The following is a 24,358-nucleotide window of genomic DNA, read 5'->3' as shown; positions in this document are numbered from 1 at the left end:
AATCCGCCTCCCAGTTCTCTACCCCTGGGATATAGATTGCTGATAGATGGCAAGAGTGAGTCTCTGCCCATCGGATTATTCTGGAAACTTCTATCATCGCTAAGGAAATCCTTGTTCCCCCCCCGATGATTGATATAAGCCACAGTCGTGATGTTGTCCGACTGAAACCTGATGAATCTGGCCGAAGCCAGCTGAGGCCACGCGTGAAGAACATTGAATATAGCTCTTAATTCTAAAATATTTATCGGTAGGAGGGCCTCCTCCTGAGTCCACAAACCCTGTGCTTTCATGGAATTCCAGACTGCACCCCAGCCCAGTATGCTGGCGTCCGTCATCACTATAACACATGCTGGCCTGCGGAAACACATTCCCTGGGACAGGTGATCCTGTGACAACCACCAAAGAAGAGAATCTCTGGTCTCCTGATCCAGATTTATCTGAGATAAATCTGCATAATCCCCATTCCACTGTCTGAGCATGCATAGTTGCAGTGGCCTTAGATGTAAGCGAGCAAACGGAATTATATCCATTGCCGCTACCATTAGTCCGATTACCTCCATACACTGAGCCACTGACGGCTGAGGAATGGAATGAAGAGCTTGGCAGGTGGCTAAAATATTTGATTTCCTGACCTCCGTCAGAAATATTTTCATGTCCACCGAGTCGTCTATCAGAGTCCCTAGGAATGAAACCCTTGTGAGAGGGGAAAGAGAACTCTTTTTTACGTTCACCTTCCACCCATGAGATCTTAGAAAGGTCAACACGATGTCCGTGTGAAACTTGGATAGTTGGAAAGTCAACGCTTGATTTAGGATGTCGTCTAGATAAGGCGCCACTGCTATGCCCCGCGGCCTTAGGACCACCAGAAGGGACCCTAGTACCTTTGTGAAAATTCTGGGAGCCGTGGTCAACCCGAAGGGAAGAGCCACAAACTGGTAATGCTTGTCCAGAAAGGCAAACCTGAGGAATTGGTGATGATCCTTGTGGATAGGAATGTGTAGATATGCATCCTTTAAGTCCACGGTGGTCATATATTGACCCTCCTGGATCATTGGTAAAATAGTCCGAACGGTTTCCATCTTGAAGGATGGGACTCTGAGGAATTGGTTTAGGATCTTGAGATCTAGGATTGGTCTGAAGGTTCCCTCTTTTTTGGGAACCACAAACAGATTGGAGTAGAACCCCTGCCCCTGTTCTGTTTTCAGAACTGGGCAGATCACTCCCATGGTAAATAGATCTTCTACACAGCGTAAGAACGCCTCTCTTTTTGTCTGGTTTACAGACAATTGAGAAAGATGGAATCTCCCCCTTGGAGGAGAATCTTTGAAATCTAGAAGATACCCCTGGGTTACGATTTCTAAAGCCCAGGAGTCCTGAACGTCTCTTGCCCAAGCCTGAGCAAAGAGAGAAAGTCTGCCCCCTACTAGATCGGCTCCCGGATCGGGGGCTACCCCTTCATACTGTCTTGGTGGCAGCAGCAGGCTTCTTGGCCTGTTTACCTTTGTTCCAAGCCTGGTTAGGACTCCAGACTGGCTTGGATTGAGCAAAGTTCCCCTCTTGCCTTGCAGCAGGGGAAGAGGAAGCGGGACCACCTTTGAAGTTTCGAAAGGAACGAAAATTATTTTGTTTGGTCCTCATCTTATTTGACTTATCCTGAGGGAGGGCATGACCCTTCCCTCTAGTGATATCTGAAATGATCTCTTTCAGTTCAGGCCCGAATAGGGTCTTACCCTTGAAAGGGATGGTCAAAAGCTTAGATTTTGATGACATATCAGCCGACCAGGACTTAAGCCATAACGTTCTACGCGCTAAAATGGCAAAACCTGAATTCTTTGCTGCGAATTTAGCCAGATGAAAAGCGGTGTCTGTAATGAAAGAATTAGCTAGTTTAAGAGCCATAATTCTATCCAGAATATCATCTAATGGGGTCTCCACCTGAAGAGCCTCTTCCAGAGCCTCGAACCAAAAGGCAGCTGCAGTGGTTACAGGAACAATGCACGCTATAGGCTGAAGAAGAAAACCCTGATGAACAAATATTTTCTTTAGGAGACCCTCTAATTTTTTTATCCATATGGTCTTTGAAAGCACAACTGTCCTCAATAGGTATAGTTGTACGCTTAGCCAGAGTAGAAATAGCTCCCTCCACCTTAGGGACCGTCTGCCACGAGTCGCGCATGGTGTCGGATATGGGAAACATCTTCTTAAAAATAGGAGGGGGAGCAAACGGAATACCTGGTCTATCCCACTCCTTAGTAACAATGTCCGAAATCCTCTTAGGGACCGGAAAAACATCAGTGTAGACAGGAACCTCTAAATATTTGTCCATTTTACACAATTTCTCTGGAACTACAATAGGGTCACAATCATCCAGAGTCGCTAAAACCTCCCTGAGCAATAAGCGGAGGTGTTCTAGCTTAAATTTAAAGGCCGTCATTTCTCAATCTGTCTGAGGGAACATCTTTCCTGAATCAGAAATCTCTCCCTCAGACAGCAAATCCCTCATCCCTCTGAACATTGAGAGGGTACATTGGATACGACTACTAAAGCGTCAGAAGGGTCAGCATTTGTTCTTAACCCAGAGCTACTGCGCTTCCCTTGCAACCCAGGCAGTTTAGATAAAACCTCTGTGAGGGTAGAATTCATAACTGTGGCCATATCTTGCAAGGTGAAAGAATTAGACGCACTAGAGGTACTTGGCGTCACTTGTGCGGGCGTTACTGGTAGTGACACTTGGGGAGAACTAGATGGCATAACCTGATTTCCTTCTGTCGGAGAATCATCCAGTACCAAACTCTTATAAGTCAAAATATGCTGTTTGCAATTTATAGACATATCAGTACATGTGGGACACATTCTAAGAGGGGGTTCCACAATGGCTTCTAAACATATTGAGCAAGGAGTTTCATCAATGTCAGACATGTTGAACAGGCTAGCAATGAGACAAGCAAGCTTGGAAAACACTTTATTCATTGAAAAAACAACAATTTTAAAAAACGGTACTGTGCCTTTAAGAGAAAAAAAGGCATACACAATCTGCAAAACTGCTTAAAAATACCTTAAATTTTTTGAATTTTTTACAGCAGATTCAATAAGCTTTAGTAAGATTGCACCACAAGCAAATGAAACATTTAACCCCTAAATATGGAAACCGGATTGACAAAGTGTCAAAAAACGTAAAAAAAACCCTGTCAGCACCTTGCCACAGCTATACTGTGGCGCCTACCTGCCCTTAGGGATTGGTAATGTGGGGATAAAGCTTCGTTTTGGCCCACAAAGTTCACCAGGACCCTCCGGTGTTGAAGCTTGCTGCTTGTCAAGAGAAAACAACTGCGCAACTGAGGCACAAAATTAGGCCCCGCCCAGCTCACTCAATGTTACTAAGGCCTCCAAAAAAATACAACAAGCGTTTTTACCAGCCATGTGGGTTCTAAAACACCAAAAAGCCAAGTGTACCCTCAATACAGTTGCCCCTCAAAAGTTTATTAACAGCACTCCCAGAACACACAACCGTTTGCTAATATCATTCAAACTGAGTGTCAACCATAAGTTTAGCCCTTTATGCAAGCTTAGTAATGCCACTATAAGTCTAGGATTATTGCTTACCCTTACCCACATGGGGATACTGTCAGCCTTTCTAAAATATCACAGTGTCTCCAGAAAAATGACTGAACATACCTCATTGCTGTATAGCATGAAACGGTTCCTCACACTGAAGTTTTCCTGTACTCCTCAGCTTCTGTGGGAACAGCATTGTATTAGTTACAAATGTTAAGATCATCATCCTCTAGGCAGAAATCTTCATCCATCTCCTGCCTGAGAGTAAATAGTACACACAGGTACCATTTAAAAATAAAACTCTTGCTTGAAGAAAATAAAAACTAACAGTTTATCACCTCTTTCACTTTACCCTTCCTGCTTAGAGCCAGCAAAGAGAATGACTGGGGGGTGGAGTTAAGGGGGGAGCTATATAGACAGCTCTGCTGTGGGTGCTCTCTTTGCCACTTCCTGTTAGGAAGGATAATATCCCACAAGTAAGGATGAAACCATGGACTCAGTACATCTTGCAAAAGAAAGAGTACTATCTTCCATAGGAATAGTAGTAAGTTTAGCAAGAGTAGAAATAGCCCCATCAACCTTAGGGACTTTTTTTCCCCAAACTCTAATTTAGCCACTGGCAAAGAATACAATTTTTAAACCTTGAAGAAGCAATCACATCAGAAATAGCATCAGGAGCCTCAGGAGTAGCCACAGGAGGTTTATAGACAGAATTTAAACGTTTACTGGATTTATTATCAAGAGGACCAGACTCCTCAATATACAAAGTTATTAACACTTTTAACAAAGAACAAATATACTCAATCTTAAAAAGATAAGATGATTTATCAGTGTCAATGTCTGAAGTAGGATCTTCTGAGTCAGAGAGATCCTCATAAGAGGATATATCAGTATGTTGGCGGTCATTACAAATTTCATCAGTATTATGAGAAGTTTTAAAAGACCTTTTACGTTTATTTTAAGGTGGTATAGCAGCCATAGCCTTCTGTATCGCCTCAGCAATATAATTTTTCATATCAACAGGGATATCATGTACTTTAGATGTTGAAGGAACAACAGATACTGTACTAGCACTAATAGAAACCTTTTCTGCATGCAAAAACTCATCATGACAACTGTTACATACTACAGCTGGAGATATAATCTCCACTAGCTTACAACAGATACAATTAGCTTTGGTAGAACTGTGTTCAGGCAGTATGGTTCCTACAGCAGATTCTGAGACAGGATCAGATTGAAACATCTTGTAAAATTTAAAAAAAGAAAAAATAACAAACAAAAATAACATAATTTATGTAAGAACTTACCTGATAAATTCATTTCTTTCATATTGGCAAGAGTCCATGAGCTAGTGACATATGGGATATACAATCCTACCAGGAGGGGCAAAGTTTCCCAAACCTCAAAATGCCTATAAATACACCCCTCACCACAAACACAATTCAGTTTAACGAATAGCCAAGCAGTGGGGTGATAAAGAAAGGAGTAGAAAGCATCAACAAAGGAAATTTGGAAATAATTGTGCTTTATACAAAAAATCATAACCACCATAAAAAGGGTGGGCCTCATGGACTCTTGCCAATATGAAAGAAATTAATTTATCAGGTAAGTTCTTACATAAATTATGTTTTCTTTCATGTAATTGGCAAGAGTCCATGAGCTAGTGACATATGGGATATCAATACCCAAGATGTGGAGTCTTCCACTCAAGTCACTAGAGAGGGAGGGAATAACATAAAAACAGCCATATACTGCTGAAAAAATTAGTCCACAACCCAAAAAAATAAGTTTATTTCCATTTGAAAGAAAAAAACTTAAATCAAAAGCAGAAGAATCAAACTGAAACAGCTGCCTGAAGAACTTTTCTACCAAAAACTGCTTCAGAAGAAGCAAATACATCACAACGGTAGAATTTAGTAAATGTATGCAAAGAGGACCAAGTTGCTGCTTTGCAAATCTGATCAACTGAAGATTCATTCTTAAAAGCCCACAAAGTGGAGACTGATCTAGTAGAATGAGCTGCAATTCCATGAGGCGGGGCTTGACCCGACTCCAAATAAGCTTGAAGAATCAAAAGCTCTCACCACATCCAAAGAATGTAAGGATCTTTCCAAAGGATTCTAAGGATTAGGAGACAAGGAAGGGACAACAATTTCTCTACTAAGGTTGATAGAATTCACAACCTTAGGAAAAAATTCAAAAGAAATCCGCAAAACCGCCTTATCCTGATGAAAAATCAGAAAAGGAGATTCACAAGAAAGAGCAGATAGCTCAGAAACTCTTCTAGCAGAAGAGATGGCCAAAGGAACAACACTTTCCAAGAAAGTAGTTTAATGCCCAAAGAATGCATAGGCTCAAATAGAGGAGCCTGTAAAGCCTTCAGAACCAAATTAAGACTCCAATGAGGAGAAATTGATTTAATGACAGGCTAAATACGAACTAAAGCCTGTACAAAACACTGTATATCAGGAAGTATAGCAATCTTTCTGTGAAATAAAACAGAAAGAGCAGAGATTTGTCCTTTAAAGGAACTTGCAGACAAAACCTTATACAAACCATCCTGAAGAAACTGTAAAATTCTAGGAATTCTAAAAGAATGCCAAGAAAATTTATGAGAAGAACACCATGAAATGTAAGTCTTCCAATCTCTATAATAAATCTTTCTAGAGACAGATTTACGAGCTTGTAACATAGTATTAATCACTGAGTCAGAGAAACCTCTATGACTTAGAACTAAGCGTTCAATTTCCATACTTTCAAATTGAATGATTTGAGATCCTGATGGAAAAACGGACCTTGAGATAGTAGGTATGGCCGTAACGAAAGTGGCCAAGGCGGGCAACTGGACATCTGAACCAGATACGCATACCAAAACCTGTGTGGCCATGCTGGCGCCACCAGCAACACAAATTATTGTTCCATGATGATTCTGGAAATCATTCTTGGAAGGAGAACTAGAGGCGGTAAGATGTAAGCAGGATGATAACGCCAAAGAAGTATCAGCTCATCCACTGCATCCGCCTGAACATCCCTGGACCTGGACAGGTATCTGGGAAGTTTCTTGTTTAGATGAGAGGCCATGAGATATATCTCTGCAAGACCCCACATCTGAACAAACTGAGAAAACACATCTGGATGGAGGGACCACTCCCCTGGATGTAAAGTCTGGCGGCTGATATAATCCGCCTCCCAATTGTCTACATCTGGGATATGCACCGCAGAGATTAGACAGGAGCTGGATTCCGCCCAAACAAGTATTTGAGATACTTCTTTTATAGCTTGGGGGCTGTGAGTCCCACCCTGATGATTGACATATGCCACTGTTGTGATATTGTCTGTCTGAAAACAAATGAACGGTTCTCTCTTTAACAGAGGCCACAACTGAAGAGCTCTGAGAATTGCACGGAGTTTTAAATATTTAATGGTAATCTTTCCTCTTGAGATTTCCAAACCCCTTGTGCTGTCAGAGATGCCCAAACAGCTCCCCAACCTGAGAGACACACATCTGATGTGATCACAGTCCAGGTTGGCCGAACAAAAAGAAGCCCCTTGAACTAAACAATGGTGATCTATACACCATGTCAGAGAGTGTCGTACATTGGGATTTAAGGATATTAATTGTGATATCTTTGTATAATCCCTGCACCATTGATTCAGCATACAAAGCTGAAGAGGTTTCATGTGAAAACGAGCAAAGGGGATCGCATTCGATGCTGCAGTCATGAGACCTAAAACTTCCATGCACATAGCAACTGAAGGGAATGACTGAGACTGAAGGTGCCGGCAGGCTGCAACCAATTTTAAACGTCTCTTGTCTGTTAGAGACAGAGTCATGGACACTGAATCTATCTGGAAGCCTAAAAAGGTGACCCTTGTCTGAGGAATCAAGAAACTCTGTGGTAAATTGATCCTCTAACCATGTTTCCGAAGAAACAACACTAGTTGATTTGTGTGAGATTCTGCAGAACGTAAAGACTGAGCTAGTACCAAGATATCGTCCAATAAGGAAACACTGCAATACCCTGTTCTCTGATTACTGAGAGTAGGGCACCCAGAACCTTTAAAAAGATTATTGGAGCTGTTGCTATGCCAAATGGAAGAGCAACAAATTGGTAATGCTTGTCTAGAAAAAAGAATCTCAGAAACTGATAATGTTCTGGATGAATCGGAATATGAAGGTATGCATCCTGCAAGTCTATTGTGGACATATAATGTCCTTGCTGAACAAAAGGCAGAATAGTCCTTATAGTCACCATCTTGAAAGTTGGTACTCTTACATAACGATTCAAAATTTTCAGATCCAGAACTGGTCTGAATAAATTTTCCTTCTTTGGGACAAAGAATAGATATGAATAAAACCCCAAACCTTGTCCAGAAGAGGAACTGGCATGATTACCCCTGAAGACTCCAGGTCTGAAACACACTTTAGGAAAGCCTGAGCTTTTACTGGATTTACTGGGATAAGTGAGAGAAAAAATCTTCTCACAGGAGGTCTTACTCTGAATCCTATTCGATACCCTTGAGAGACAATGCTCTGAATCCATTGATTTTGAACAGATTTTATCCAAATATCCTTGAAAAACCTTAATCTGCCCCCTACCAGCTGAACTGGAATGAGGGCCGCACCTTCATGCGGACTTAGGGGCTGACTTTGGTTTCCTAAAAGGCTTGGATTTATTCCAATTTGAGGAAGGCTTCCAATTGGAGGCAGATTCCTTTGGTGAAGGATTGAATTTTTGTTCCTTATTCTGAGGAAAGGAACAAAAACAGTTAGAAGCCTTAGATTTACCCTTAGGTTTTTTATCCTGAGGAAGAAAAAACTCCCTTTCCCCCAGTAACAGTTGAAATAACAGAATCCAACTGGGACCCAAATAAATTATTACCTTGGAAAGAAAGAGATAGTAATCTTAGAATTAGATGGCATATCAGCATTCCAGGATTTAAGCCACAAAGCTCTTCTAGATAAAATAGCTAAAGACATGGATCTAACATCAATTTTGATAATATCAAAAAATAGTATCATAAATAAAATGATTAGCATATTGCAGTAAGCGAATAATGATAGATAAGTCAGAATCCAATTCCTGTTGCGCTAAATTCTCCAACCAGAAAGTTGATGCAGCCGCAACATCAGCCAAAGAAATTGCCGGTCTAAGAAGATGACCTGAATATAAATAGGCCCTCCTTAGGCCTTCCTATCTAAAGGATCCTTAAAGGAAATACAATCTTCCATAGGAATAGTGGTACGTTTAGCAAGAGTAGAAATAGCCCCATCAATTCTGGGGATCTTTTCCCAAAACTCTATAGATTTTGCTGGTAAAGGATACAATTTTTTAAACCTTGAAGAAGGAATAAAAGAAGTACCTGGCTTATTCCATTCCTTTAGAAATCATATCAGAAATAGCCTCAGCAATAGGAAAAACCCCTGGAGAAACCACAGGAGGTTTAAAAACAGCATTTAAACGTTTATTAGTCTGAACGTCAATAGGACTGGTTACCTCAATATCCAAAGTAATTAACACTTCTTTTAATAAAGAACGCATATACTCAATTTTAAATAAATAAGTAGATTTGTTAGTGTCAATGTCTGAGGAAGGATCTTTTGAATCAGATAGATCCTCATCAGAAGAGGATAAATTATGTTGTTGGTCATTTGAAATTTCATCAACTAAATGAGAAGTTTTAAAAGACCTTTTACATTTATTTGAAGGTGGAAATGCAGACAAGGGCTTCAGAATAGAATCAGAAACAAATTCTTTAAAATTTAAATGTATATCATGCACATTAGAAGTTGAAGGAACTGCAACTGGCAATGTAGTATTACTAATGGATACACTATCTGCATGTAAAAGTTTATCATGATAACTATTACAAATGACATTCGGCGAGATAATTTCTACAATTTTACAACAAATGCACTTAGCTTTGGTTGAACCGATGTCACGCAGCAATGTTCCAGTAGAAGCTTCTGAGGCAGGATCATGTTGAGACATCTTGCAAAATGTAAGATAAAAAAACAACATATAAAGCAAAATTATCTATTTCCTTATATGACAGTTTCAGGAATGGGAAAAAATGCAAATAGCATAGCCCTCTGATAGAAAAAAGCAAGATGCAAACATCAATGGGGTATTGAAATAATAAAAAAGTTTGGCGCCAAGTATGACGCACAACGTAACTAAACTTTTTTGGGGCAAAAAAAAATAACCGGAAATGACACACTCGCGTCACTAATGACGCAACAGTGGGAAAGGTCTCGGCGTCAAATATGACACCGGAAGTGACGAACTTGCGTCATAGACGTACTTTTCCGCGCCAAAACAATTTTCGCGCCAAGAATGACGCAATAAAGTTTAACATTTGTCGCACCCGCTGGCCTAATACCGCCCGTAATTTGTAAGAAGTAGTCAATTGAAAAAAAGACTAAACCCCAGGTAAGAAATAAATTTCAAATTTAAAAGATGTTTATATTCCCCAAATATGAAACTGACAGTCTGCACAAGGAAATACATGAACCTGACTCATGGCAAATTTAAGTACAATACATATATTTAGAACTTTATATAAATGCATAAAGTGCCCAACCATAGCTGAGGTGTCTAAAGAAATAAAAAACATACTTACCAAGAGACACCCATCCACATAAAACAGTTATTAGTAGAGGTAATGGTAAATTGAGAGTATATCGTCGATCTGAGAAGGGAGGTAGGAGATGAATCTCTACGACCGATAACAGAGAACCTATGAAATAGACCCCAGTTAGGGAAATCATCGTATTCAATAAGTGATACTCCCTTCACGTCCCTCTGACATTCGCTGTACTCTGAGAGGAATCGGGCTTCAACAATGCTGAGAAGCGCATATCAACGTAGAAATCTTAGCACAAACTTACTTCACCACCTCCATAGGAGGCAAAGTTTTTAAAACTGAATTGTGGGTGCGGTGAGGGGTGTATTTATAGGCATTTTGAGGTTTGGGAAACTTTGCCCCTCCTGGTAGGATTGTATATCCCATACGTCACTAGCTCATGGACTCTTGCCGATTACATGAAAGAAATCTTATTTCCACATATAGCAGTTTCAGGAATGGAAAAAAATAAAAATGCTAAAAATGGCAAAAAAAAAAGCAAATAGCATAGCCCTCTGAGCATAAAGAAGGCAAGGAGCATATAGGAAGTGAGGTAAAATAAAAAAAAATTGGCACCAAGTGTGACGCACGACGCAAAAACACAATTTATGCTTACCTGATAAATTTATTTCTCTTGTGGTGTATCCAGTCCACGGATCATCCATTACTTGTGGGATATTCTCATTCCCAACAGGAAGTTGCAAGAGGACACCCACAGCAGAGCTGTAATATTGCTCCTCCCCTAACTGTCATAGCCAGTCAATCGACCGAAAACAAGCCGAGAAAGGAGGAACCATAGGGTGTAGTGGTTACTGTAGTTTAAATTTAAAAATTACCTGCCTTAAAATGACAGGGCGGGCCGTGGACTGGATACACCACAAGAGAAATAAATTTATCAGGTAAGCATAAATTGTGTTTTCTCTTGTAAGGTGTATCCAAGTCCATGGATCATCCATTACTTGTGGGATACCAATACCAAAGCTAAAGTACACGGATGAAGGGAGGGACAAGGCAGGAACTTAAATGGAAGGAACCACTGCCTGTAAAACCTCTCTCCCAAATATAGCCTCCGAAGAAGCAAAAGTATCAAATTTTTAAAATTTTGAAAAAGTATGAAAAAGTATGAAGCGAAGACCAAGTCGCCGCCTTGCAAATCTGTTCAACAGAAGCCTCATTTTTAAAGGCCCAAGTGGAAGCCACAGCTCTAGTGGAATGAGCTGTAATCCTTTCAGGAGCCTGCTGTCCAGCAGTCTCATAGGCTAAGCGGATTAAGCTTCTTAGCCAAAAAGAAAAAGAGGTTGCCAAAGCCTTTTGACCTCTCCTCTGTCCAGAGTAGACAACAAACAAAGCAGATGTTTGACGAAAATCTTTAGTAGCTTGTAAGTAAAACTTTAAAGCACAGACTACGTCCAGATTGTGTAACACAAGGATGGAACCACAATCTCTTGATTGATATTCTTGTTAGATACCCCCTTAGGTAAGAACCCAGGTTTGGTACGCAGGACTACCTTATCCGTATGAAAAATCAGATAAGGAGAATCACATTGTAAGGCAGATAGCTCAGAGACTCTACGAGCCGAGGAAATAGCTACCAAAAAAAAAAAAAAAAAAGAACTTTCCAAGATAAAAGTTTGATATCTATGGAATGAAGAGGTTCAAACGGAACTCCTTGAAGAACCTTAAGAACCAAGTTTAAGCTCCATGGTGGAGCAACAGGTTTAAACACAGGCTTGATTCAAACTAAAGCCTGACAAAATGCCTGAACGTCTGGAACATCTGCCAGACGCTAGTGCAAAAGAATAGACTGAGCAAAAATCTGTCCCTTTAAGAAACTAGCTGACAATCCTTTTTCCTTTTTGGAGAAAAGATAAAATCCTAGGAATCCTGACCTTATTCCATGAGTAACCCTTGGATTCACACCAATAAAGATATCTACGCCATACCTTATGGTAAATTTCCCTGGTGACAGGCTTTCGTGCCTGTATTAAGGTATCAATAACTGACTCGGAGAAGCCACGCTTTGATAAAATCAAGCATTCAATCTCCAGGCAGTCAGCCTCAGAGAAATTAGATTTGGATGGTTGAAAGGACCCTGAAGTAGAAGGTCCTGTCTCAGAGGCAGACACCATGGTGGAAAGGATGACATGTCCACTAGATCTGCATACCAGGTCCTGCGTGGCCACGCAGGTGCTATCAGAATCACTGATGCTCTCTCCTGCTTGATCTTGGCAATCAGTCGAGGGAGCAGAGGAAACGGTGGAAACACATAAGCCAGGTTGAAAGACCAGGGCGCTGCTAGAGTATCTATCAGTGTCGCCTTGGGATCTCTGGACCTGGATCCGTAACACTGAAGCTTGGCGTTCTGGCGAGACGCCATGAGATCCAGTTCTGGTTTGCCCCAACGGAGAATCAGTTGTGCAAATACCTCCGGATGGAGTTCCCACTCTCCCGGATGAAAAGTCTGACGACTTAGAAAATCCGCCTCCCAGTGCTCTACACCTGGGATATGGATAGCTGATAGGTGGCAAGAGTGAATCTCTGCCCAGTGAATTATTTTTGAAACTTCTAACATCTCTAGGGAACTTCTTGTTCCCCCTCGATGGTTGATGTAAGCTACAGTCGTGATGTTGACCGACTGAAATCTGATGTACCTCAGAGTTGCTAACTGAGGCCAAACCTGAAGAGCCTTGAATATCGCTCTTAGTTCCAGAATATTTATTGGAAGGAGAGACTCCTCCTGAGTCCACGATCCCTGAGCCTTCAGGGAGTTCCAGACTGCACCCCAACCTAGAAGGCTGGCATTTGTTGTTACAATAGTCCAATCTGGCCTGCGAAGGTCATACCTTTGGACAGATGGACCCGAGATAGCCACCAGGGAAGAGGATCCCTGGTCTCTTGGTCCAGATTCAGTTGAGGGGCCAAATCTGTGTAATCCCCACTCCACTGACTGAGCCTGCATAGTTGCAGCGGTCTGAGATGTAAGCGTGCAAACGGCACTATGTCCATTGCCGCTACCATTAAGCCGATTACTTCCATACACTGACCCACCAAAGGGCGCGGAATGGAATGAAGAACCCAACAGGAATTTAGAAGCTTTGATAACCTGGACTCCGTCAAGGTAAATTTTCATTTCTACAGAATCTATCAGAGTCCCTAGAAAGGAAACTCTTGTGAGTGGGGATAGAGAACACTTTTCCTCGTTCACTTTCCACCCATGCGACCTCAGAAATGCCAGTACTACGTCCGTATGAGACTTGGCAATTTGGAAGTTTGACGCCTGTATCAGGATGTCGTCTAAATAAGGGGCTACTGCTATGCCCCGCGGCCTTAGGACCGCCAAAAGCGACCCTAGAACCTTTGTAAAGATTCTTGGGGCTGTAGCTAATCCAAAGGGAAGAGCTACAACTGGTAATGCCTGTCTTGAAAGGCAAACCTGAGAAACCGATGATGATCTTTGTGTATCGGAATGTGAAGATAAGCATCCTTTAGATCCACTGTAGTCATATATTGACCCTCCTGGATCAGTGGTAGGATGGTACGAATAGTTTCCATCTTGAACGACGGAACTTTGAGGAATTTGTTTAAGATCTTTAGATCCAAAATCGGTCTGAAGGTTCCCTCTTTTTTGGGAACCACAAAAAGATTTGAGTAAAAACCCTGTTCCTGTTCCTCCTTTGGAACTGGATGGATCACTTCCATAACTAGGAGGTCTCGTACACAGTGTAAGAATGCATCACTCTTTATCTGGTTTGCAGATAATTGTGAAAGGTGAAATCTCCCTTTTGGGGGGGGGAGCTTTGAAGTCCAGAAGATATCCCTGGGATATAATTTCCAACGCCCAGGGATCCTGAACATCTCTTGCCCACGCCTGGGTGAAGAGTGAAAGTCTGCCCCCTACTAGATCCATTACCAGATAGGGGGTCGTTCCTTCATGCTGTCTTAGAGGCAGCAGCAGGCTTTTTGACCTGCTTACCTTTTTTCCAGGTCTGGTTTGGTCTCCAGACCGTCTTGGATTGAGCAAAAGTTCCCTCTTGTTTATTATTAGAGGAAGTTGATGCCGCACCTGCCTTGAAGTTTCGAAAGGCACGAAAATTAGACTGTTTGGCCCTAGATTTGGACCTGTCCTGAGGAAGGGCACAACCTTTTCCTCCCGTGATATCAGCAATAATCTCCTTCAAACCAGGCCAAAATAAGGTCTGCCCCTTGAAGGGAATGTTAAGTAGCTTAGATTTTAAAGTCATGTCAGCTGACCATGATTTAAGCCATAGCGCTCTGCGCGCTTGTATAGCAAAACCAGAATTCTTAGCCGTTAGTTTATTCAAATGAACAATGGCATTAGCTAGCTTAAGTGCTCTAAGTTTGCCAAGTATGTCATCCAATGGAGTCTCTACCTGTAAAGCCTCTTCCAGAGACTCAAACCAGTACACCGCAGCAGCAGTGACAGGGGCAATGCATGCAATGGGCTGTAGGATAAAACCTTGTTGAATAAATATTTTCTTAAGGTAACCTTCTAATTTTTTATCCATTGGCTCTAAAAAAGCACAACTGTCCTCGACAGGGATAGTAGTACGCTTTGCTAGAGTAGAAACTGCTCCCTCCACCTTAGGGACTGTCTGCCGTAAGTCCCGTGTGGTGGCGTCTATTGGAAAACATTTTTCTAAAAATAGGAGGGGAAGAGAACGGCACACCTGGTCTATCCCATTCCTTATTAATAATTTCTGTAAACCTTTTAGGTATTGGAAAAACATCAGTACACACCGGCACTGCAAAGCATTTATCCAGTCTACAAAATTTCTCTGGCACTGCAATGGTATCACAGTCATTCAGAGCAGCTAAAACCTCCCTAAGTAACACGCGGAGGTGTTCAAGCTTAAATTTAAATGTAGAAATATTAGAATCAGGTATCTTTCCTGAGTAATTAACATCACCCACTGACTGAAGCTCTCCTTCCTCAGCTTCTGCATATTGTGAGGCAGTATCAGACATGGTTCTTAAAGCGTCAGTATGCTCTGCATTTTGTCTCACCCCAGAGCTATCTCGCTAACCTCTAAGTTCAGGTAGTCTGGCTAATACCGCTGACAGTGTATTATCCATGACTGCCGCCATGTCTTGTAAAGTAAACACTATGGGCGCCCTAGATGTACTTGGCGCCATTTGAGCGTGAGTCCCTTGGGCGGGAGTCAAAGGGTCTGACACGTGGGGAGAGTTAGTCGGCATAACTTTCCCCTCGTCAGATTCCTCTGGTGATAATTTTTTAAAAAACAGAATATGATCTTTATTGCATAAAATGAAATCAGTACATTTGGTACACATTCTAAGAGGGGGTTCCACCATGGCTTTTAAATATAATGAACAAGGAGTTTCTTCTATGTCAGACATGTTTATACAGACTAGCAATGAGACTAGCAAGCTTGGAAAACACTTTAAATCAAGTTAACAAGCAAATATAAAAAACGGTACTGTGCCTTTAAGAGAAACAAATTTTGTCCGAATTTGAAAAACAGTGAAATAATGCAGTAAATCAAACGAAATTTTTACAGTGTATGTAATAGGCTAGCAGAGCATTGCATCCACTTGCAAATGGATGATTAACCCCTTAGTTCAAAAAACGGATCAAAAAAACGAAATAGACTTTTTTTTTTTTTTTTCACAACCAACTGCCACAGCAAGCTGTGGTCCTACCTTCCCCAATAAACGACTTTGGAAAGCCTTTGAGCCCTTTAGAGATGTCCTATAGCATACAGGGGACTGGATGTCACAGTTTGTAATTTTAACTGCACCAACTGTAACTTTTATACTATAACAGTGAAAAGCCTCAGTAAAACTGTTTCTAGTCAAAATTTAAGCCAGCCATGTGGAAAAAACTAGGCCCCAATAAAGTTTTATCACCAATGCATATATAAAAACGATTAAACATGCCAGCAAACGTTTATATTGCAATATCATAAGGGTATTACCCCTGGGAGTAAGCATGATACCAGTCGTTATTAAATCACTGTATTCAGGCTTAACTTACATTAATCCGGTATCAGCAGCATTTTCTAGTGTTTTCCATCTCTAGAAAAAATTATAACTGCACATACCTGATAGCAGAATAAACTGCACGCCATTCTCTTGCTGAAGTTACCTCGTCTGTGTAATCCCCTCAGACATATGTGAGAATAGCAATGGATCTTAGTTACAACCTGCTAAGATCATAGAAACCTCAGGCAGATTCTTCTTCTATTTACTGCCTGAGATAAAATAGCACAACTCCGGTACTATTTAAAAATAACAAACTTTTGATTGAAGAAAATAAACTAACTATATTTAACCACTCTCTCCTACAACATCCTAGCTTGTTGAGAGTTGCAAGAGAATGACTGGGTATGACAGTTAGGGGAGGACCTATATTACAGCTCTGCGGTGGGTGTCCTCTTGCAACTTCCTGTTGGGAATGAGAATATCCCACAAGTAATGGATGATCCGTGGACTGGATACACCTTACAAGAGAAAGGAAGTTGAGAATTTTTCTTTTATTATTTTGGCACCATCAAACATCCAGAAATTACGTAACTTGCGTCATAAATACAATTTTGCGCCAAACAACCTAACGTCAACTAAGACGCAGAAAATGACGAATTTGTGTCATGACAGATAGACATTCGCGCCCAAAAATTTCTCGTGCCAAGAATGACGCAATAAATACCAGAATTTTGCGCCCTCGTGAGCCCAATTTGCCCACAAGTTTTCCAAAGAAAAACAAGTCAATTTAAAAGAAAAAAAAAAGACTATACCCCAGGTAAGACAAACTTCCTAAAACATGATTCCCAAAATGAAACTGCTGGACTGCAAAAGGAAATACACATAGACCTGACTCATGGCAAATATAAGTAAAATACATATATTTAAAACTTTATATTAATACATAAAGCGCCAAACCATAGCTGAGAGTGTCTTAAATAATGATACATACTTACCAAAAGACACCCATCCACATATAGAAGATAGCCAAACCAGTAGTAAAAGTTATCAGCAGAGGTAATGGTATATAAGAGTATATCGTCAATCTGAAAAGGGAGGTAGGAGATGAATCCCTACGACCGATAACAGAGAATCCCGCAAGGAAAATCATAAAATCAAATAGGCAATACTCTCTTCACATCCCTCTGACAAACACTGTACTATGAGAGGAATTGGGTTTCAGAATGCTTAGAAGCGATTATCACAGAAGAAATCATAAAAATCAAACACAAAAACTTACTTCACCACCTCCAAAGGAGGCAAAGTTTGTAAAACTGAATTGTGGGTGTGGTGAAGGGTGTATTTATAGGTGTGGTGAGGGGTGTATTTATAGGCATTTTGAGGTTTGGGAAACTTTGCCCCTCCTGGTAGGAATGTATATCCCATACGTCACTAGCTCATGGACTCTTGCCAATTACATGAAAGAAATTGATAATAGGAGTAAATTAGAAAGTTGCTTAAAATTGCATGCGCTATCTGAATCATGAAAATGTAATTTTCACTAGACTATTACTTTAAGCATTGCAATGTCTTTTTAAAAATTTGTACAGTAACAAAAAGAATAAATTGCCAAGCCAAGATATCTGGATTTAAGGAAATATAAAGCCACATATCTTAACAATGGTAATCTCCCAGAAGAGGGCAGGGTTTCAGAAACGATAATTGGCAGCAGGATACTAAGGTACCAGATAGTCAGTGGGTGGTAAATCAGTTGCTAAAACTAACAAATATTACAGCTCAAATCCACAACAGGCTTGAGATGAAGCAGACAATTTCCTCTACAAACTATACACTATTGTACTTTTAAAATTTAAACATTCATTTTCTCTCCATATATATGTATCTTTCTCTATATCTATGTATCTATATATATTTCAACTTGCTGTATGGAGATATTCAATGCAACAACTTGGGTGCTACATGTCCAATGAAAAACCCTGAGTGTGTTTTGGATTCATTTTACTATGTTATATACAGTAAAGTATGTATTATTTTATATATATATATATATATATATATATATATATATATATATATATATATATATATATATATATATATATATATACACACATATACACATATACACACACACACACACACGTGTATATATATATATATATATATATATATACACACACATATATATACACACACACACATACACACACACACATACACACGCACACACATATAAATTTTATTTACTTGTGTGAAGTGTAGATTTGAGAGCCTACCTTTGTATAAAATAGGAGCATTTACTTTCAAACTATGGGCTTTTCAGGATATAATGAAAAATGGTCACACATATGTGATACATAATGGAACCTTCTTACCTCCAGGTTTGTACACTACGTCATCCTCTGTGACAAAAGAAGTAATCTCCCCATTATTTGCCCTTTCATATCGAGACTTCTTCTTTGGCAGCTTCTTCTTGTTCTTTTTGGCTGCATCGTCTGCATTGTTGCCATTATTGTCATTGTCCTCGTCCTCACTGTGGTCACTTTCTGCATAGTTTTTTGCTCCCCCTTCTAAAGTACAGCTTCGGCGAGGTCGCGAATTCTCACCATCACGGGTCTTGTCCCGTTTCTCTCTCTCCCGGTCTCGATCTCGGTCCTTATCTTTATCCTTCTCTTTGTCAGCCGTCATGATTCGCCACGTGCCTTCTTCTGTCCTCTCACGGCTGGGCCTCCGTGAAAGGTAGACAGTGAGCCTGGGCTTCAGTCTTCTGAATTTATAATGCAATTCCAGGAAAAATTACACCACTCCAACAACCCCAGTGCTTTAAAAAGCTCTGTTAAAAAAAAAACAAAGCATAGAAAAATACTTTAAATATATTTCCATATCACAACTAATAACCACTCACTTGTGATAATGAGGGAATTTATTATTATAAAAGTAATACTCAAAATCTAAATAATGTTATACATAATAAAATGAAAATGGCAAACACAAATATACATTTTGAAGGAAAACAAAAAGCACCAAAACATTATTTCCAGGTTTTTTTTTATCATTCATTATACATATAGGTAACCAGAAGTTAGGAAGGGAATAATGATGTAGTCTTATGCAAAGCAAAATATTGCAATACCGGAGAGATTATGTATCTTTACTTAAAAGGACTATAAACAAATTGAGATTTAAATATAAAAATATTTAGTTATGGTAGTAAAACTTTGCAATGCACTTTCATTATTTGCCCTCCCCTCCTTTTCATTTAATATAGCTGTGAAAATTGAATGCTAAACTGGTTATCTATATGTCCCTAATTGGCTTTAACAAATAACTGCAAAACAATGCATGTTACACTAACATAATGACCGTGGCTAGCCTTGTTGTATGCAGATTGTCTTCTCCATAAATGAAAGTAGTGGGGGAGTTTGGCTACTGAAAAACAAATTGCGGCAATCTATGCTATGTTATTCTACAGCACAACAACAAAAATGCCTTCTAATTATAAGGGGTTTGCAGTCGCTTTAAAGGAATATATAAACAATGCATATGAAAGAACAGCTTAACCCCTTAACGACTGAGGACGTGCAGGGTACGTCCTCAGAAAAAAGGCAGTTAATGCCTGAGAACGTACCCTGCACGTCCTCAGTGTGGAAAGCAGCTGGAAGCGATCCTGCTCGCTTCCAGCTGCTTTCCGGTTATTGCAGTGATGCCTCGATATGGAGGCATCCTGCAATAACCTTTCACGGCCATCCGATGCAGAGAGAGCCACTCTGTGGCCCTCTCTGCACCGGACATCGATGGCCGGTATCATTGGTGGGTGGGAGCCGGTATGGGAGGTGGGTGGCGGCCTTCGATGGCCCTGGTCATGTGGAGGGGGGCGGGATTGTGGGCGGGGGAGTCCGGGGGCGCGCGCGGGCGTGCGCACGTGCACGAGGGGGCGGGCGCGTGCACGGGGAGGGAGCGGGTGGGAACCGCTACACTACGGAAAAAATGTGTCCCCAAAACACAAAGTGGGACAAAATTTAAATAAATAAAAAAGCCCTTGTGTGATTTAGGTGGTGGGGGGCGATTGAGCTACACTACAGAAATTAAAAAAAAAAAATAATAAACATTTGATTGTTCAAAATGGGTACTGGCAGACAGCTGCCAGTACCCAAGATGGCCCCCAATAAGGCTGAGAGGGAGGCGTAGAGAGCTGTTTTGGGGGGGATCAGGGAGGTTGGGGGTTAAGGGGGGGATCCTAACCACAGCATATGTAAATATGCTTTTTTTTTTTTTTTTTTCTTTAAAAAAAAAAAAAACTTTTATTTTAGTACTGGCAGACTTTCTGCCAGTACTTAAGATGGCGGGGACAATTGTGGGGTGGGGGAGAGAAGGGAGCTGTTTGGGAGGGATCAGGGGGTGGGATGTGTCAGGTGGGAGGCTGATCTCTACACTAAAGCTAAAATTAACCCTGCAAGCTCCCTACAAACTACCTAATTAACCCCTTCACTGCTAGCCATAATACACGTGTGATGCGCAGCAGCATTTAGCGACTTTCTAATTACCATAAAGCAACGCCAAAGTCATATATGTCTGCTATTTCTGAACAAAGGGCATCCCAGAGAAGCATTTACAACCATTTGTGCCATAATTGCACAAGCTGTTTGTAAATAATTTCAGTGAGAAACCTAAAATTGTGAAAAAATTAACATTTTTTTTTTACTTTGATCGCATTTGGCGGTGAAATGGTGGCATGAAATATACCAAAATGGGCCTAGATCAATACTTGGGGTTGTCTACTACACTACACTAAAGCTAAAATTAACCCTAGAAGCTCCCTACATGCTCCCTAATTAACCCCTTCAATGCTGGGCATAATACACGTATTGTGCGCAGTGGCATTTAGCAGCCTTCTAATTACCAAAAAGCAAAGCCAAAGCCATATATGTCTGCTATTTCTGAACAAAGGGGATCCCAGAGAAGCATTTACAACCATTTATTCTATAATTGCATAAGTTGTTTGTAAATAATTTCAGTGAGAAACCTAAAGTTTGTGAAAAAATTTGTGAAAAAGTGAACAATTTTTTTTATTTGATCGCATTTGGCGGTGAAATAGTGGCATGAAATATACCAAAATGGGCCTAGATCAATACTTTGGGATGTCTTCTAAAAAAATATATATATACATGTCAATAGATATTCAGGGATTCCTGAAAGATATTAGTGTCCCAATGTAACTAGCGCTAATTTTGAAAAAAAGTGGTTTGGAAATAGCAAAGTGCTACTTGTATTTATGGCCCTATAACTTGCAAAAAAAGCAAAGAAGATGTAAACATTGGGTATTTCTAAACTCAGGACAAAATTTAGAAACTATTTAGCATGGGTGTTTATTGGTGGTTGTAGATGTGTAACAGATTTTGGGGGTCAAAGTTAGAAAAAGTGTGTTTTTTTCCATTTTTCCTTCATATTTTATAATGTTTTTTATAGTAAATTATAAGATATGATGAAAATAATGGTATCTTTTGAAAGTCCATTTAATGGCGAGAAAAACGGTATATAATATGTGTGGGTACAGTAAATGAGTAAGAGGAAAATTACAGCTAAACACAAACACCGCAAAAATGTAAAAATAGCCTTGGTCCCAAACGGACAGAAAATGGAAAAGTGCTGCGGTCATTAAGGGGTTAAAGTGACACTCAAGTCCAAATTAAACTTCCATTATTCAGATAGAGCATGCAATTTTAAACAACTTTCCAATTTACTTCCATTAAAAAAAAGTGCAAAGTCTTTAGATATTTAAATTTTTTGAGTCACCAGCTCCTACTGAGCATGTGCAAGAATTTAACAGAATACGCGTATATGCATTTGTGATTAGCTGATGGCTGTCACATGGTACGTGTATGCATTTGAGATTGGCTGATGGCTGTCACATGGTACAGGGGGAGTGGAAATAGACATAACTTTTAAAATTGTCAGAAAAAAAAAACTACTATTCATTTGAAGTTCAGACTAAGTGCTATGGCATTGTCTTGTTATCTTGCATTTGTTGATTATGCAAATCTACTGTGTTGACTGGTCCTTTAAATGGACATTATACTGTAAAATGGTTTTCACCTTAATGAGTTCCCAATGACCTAGTTGCTGTAGAGTATAACATTTATGGTAAATTGCTCCTTTAGGTTTTTTTGTATATATACTAGCTGTGTTAGCTGACCTTCTAATCTTATCTCTGTATATTAAAGGGAAAGACTACAATATATTTTTTTATTGTTTTAAAAGATAGAAAACACAGTTATATTAAAGGGACAGTATACTATATAATGGTTCTTCCCTTACTGTGTTTCCAATGTTTACCAGCTACAGAGTATAAAATGTACGAGATTAGCTTTTTATGGTTTATTTGTGTATATGAATTAGCTGATTTTGTGTTTTGAAGCCACAACCTAATAAAATGGGTTTAGCTTGTAGATATAATCAGATCTCATTATTTTATCACACTGTGTACATATACATGCTTCTTTATCTTATATCTGTCCATAAACAAATCACCAATACTTGGAGAGAACAATGGAACAACATAATTTATGTAAGAACTTACCTGATAAATTCATTTCTTTCATATTAACAAGAGTCCATGAGCTAGTGACGTATGGGATATACATTCCTACCAGGAGGGGCAAAGTTTCCCAAACCTTAAAATGCCTATAAATACACCCCTCACCACACCCACAAATCAGTTTAACGAATAGCCAAGAAGTGGGGTGACAAGAAAAAAAGTGCGAAGCATATAAAATAAGGAATTGGAATAATTGTGCTTTATACAAAAAAATCATAACCACCACAAAAAAGGGTGGGCCTCATGGACTCTTGTTAATATGAAAGAAATGAATTTATCAGGTAAGTTCTTACATAAATTATGTTTTCTTTCATGTAATTAACAAGAGTCCATGAGCTAGTGACGTATGGGATAATGACTACCCAAGATGTGGATCTTTCCACACAAGAGTCACTAGAGAGGGAGGGATAAAATAAAGACAGCCAATTCCTGCTGAAAATAATCCACACCCAAAATAAAGTTTAACAAAAAACATAAGCAGAAGATTCAAACTGAAACCGCTGCCTGAAGAACTTTTCTACCAAAAACTGCTTCAGAAGAAGAAAATACATCAAAATGGTAGAATTTAGTAAAAGTATGCAAAGAGGACCAAGTTGCTGCTTTGCAGATCTGGTCAACCGAAGCTTCATTCCTAAACGCCCAGGAAGTAGAAACTGACCTAGTAGAATGAGCTGTAATTCTTTGAGGCGGAATTTTACCCGACTCAACATAGGCAAGATGAATTAAAAATTTCAACCAAGATGCCAAAGAAATGGCAGAAGATTTCTGGCCTTTCCTAGAACCGGAAAAGATAACAAATAGACTAGAAGTCTTACGGAAAGATTTCGTAGCTTCAACATAATATTTCAAAGCTCTAACAACATCCAAAGAATGCAATGATTTCTCCTTAGAATTCTTAGGATTAGGACATAATGAAGGAACCACAATTTCTCTACTAATGTTGTTGGAATTCACAACCTTAGGTAAAAATTCAAAAGAAGTTCGCAACACCGCCTTATCCTGATGAAAAATCAGAAAAGGAGACTCACACGAAAGAGCAGATAATTCAGAAACTCTTCTAGCAGAAGAGATGGCCAAAAGGAACAAAACTTTCCAAGAAAGTAATTTAATGTCCAAAGAATGCATAGGTTCAAACGGAGGAGCTTGAAGAGCACCCAGAACCAAATTCAAACTCCATGGAGGAGAAATTGACTTAATGACAGGTTTTATACGAACCAAAGCTTGTACAAAACAATGAATATCAGGAAGAATAGCAATCTTTCTGTGAAAAAGAACAGAAAGAGCGGAGATTTGTCCTTTCAAAGAACTCGCGGACAAACCCTTATCTAAACCATCCTGAAGAAACTGTAAAATTCTCGGTATTCTAAAAGAATGCCAAGAAAAATGATGAGAAAGACACCAAGAAATATAAGTCTTCCAGACTCTATAATATATCTCTCGAGATACAGATTTACGAGCCTGTAACATAGTATTAATCACGGAGTCAGAGAAACCTCTATGACCAAGAATCAAGCGTTCAATCTCCATACCTTTAAATTTAAGGATTTCAGATCCGGATGGAAAAAAGGACCTTGCGACAGAAGGTCTGGTCTTAACGGAAGAGTCCATGGTTGGCAA

The 24,358-nt window shown here is 39.8% G+C and overlaps 1 protein-coding gene across 8 annotated transcripts in view; it reads right to left on the bottom strand.

The window, feature by feature from the left end:
• Positions 1-24,358, bottom strand: part of RERE (arginine-glutamic acid dipeptide repeats) — a 1,074,498-nt gene that overhangs the window by 594,842 nt on the left and 455,298 nt on the right. For 7 of the 8 annotated variants that reach the window (XM_053690444.1, XM_053690440.1, XM_053690438.1 and 4 more), the window contains one exon: positions 18,522-18,979. In XM_053690444.1, the coding sequence (XP_053546419.1) occupies positions 18,522-18,834 (313 nt within the window). In that variant the 5' untranslated portion in view covers positions 18,835-18,979. Of the gene's footprint in view, positions 1-18,521; positions 18,980-24,358 lie in introns of those variants that run through there. The other variant, XM_053690445.1, reaches the window with a different exon arrangement.

This window comes from Bombina bombina, chromosome 8 (assembly GCF_027579735.1).
Source record: "Bombina bombina isolate aBomBom1 chromosome 8, aBomBom1.pri, whole genome shotgun sequence".
Lineage (NCBI taxonomy): Eukaryota > Metazoa > Chordata > Amphibia > Anura > Bombinatoridae > Bombina > Bombina bombina.
This window is presented reverse-complemented; position numbering and strand designations above follow the sequence as displayed.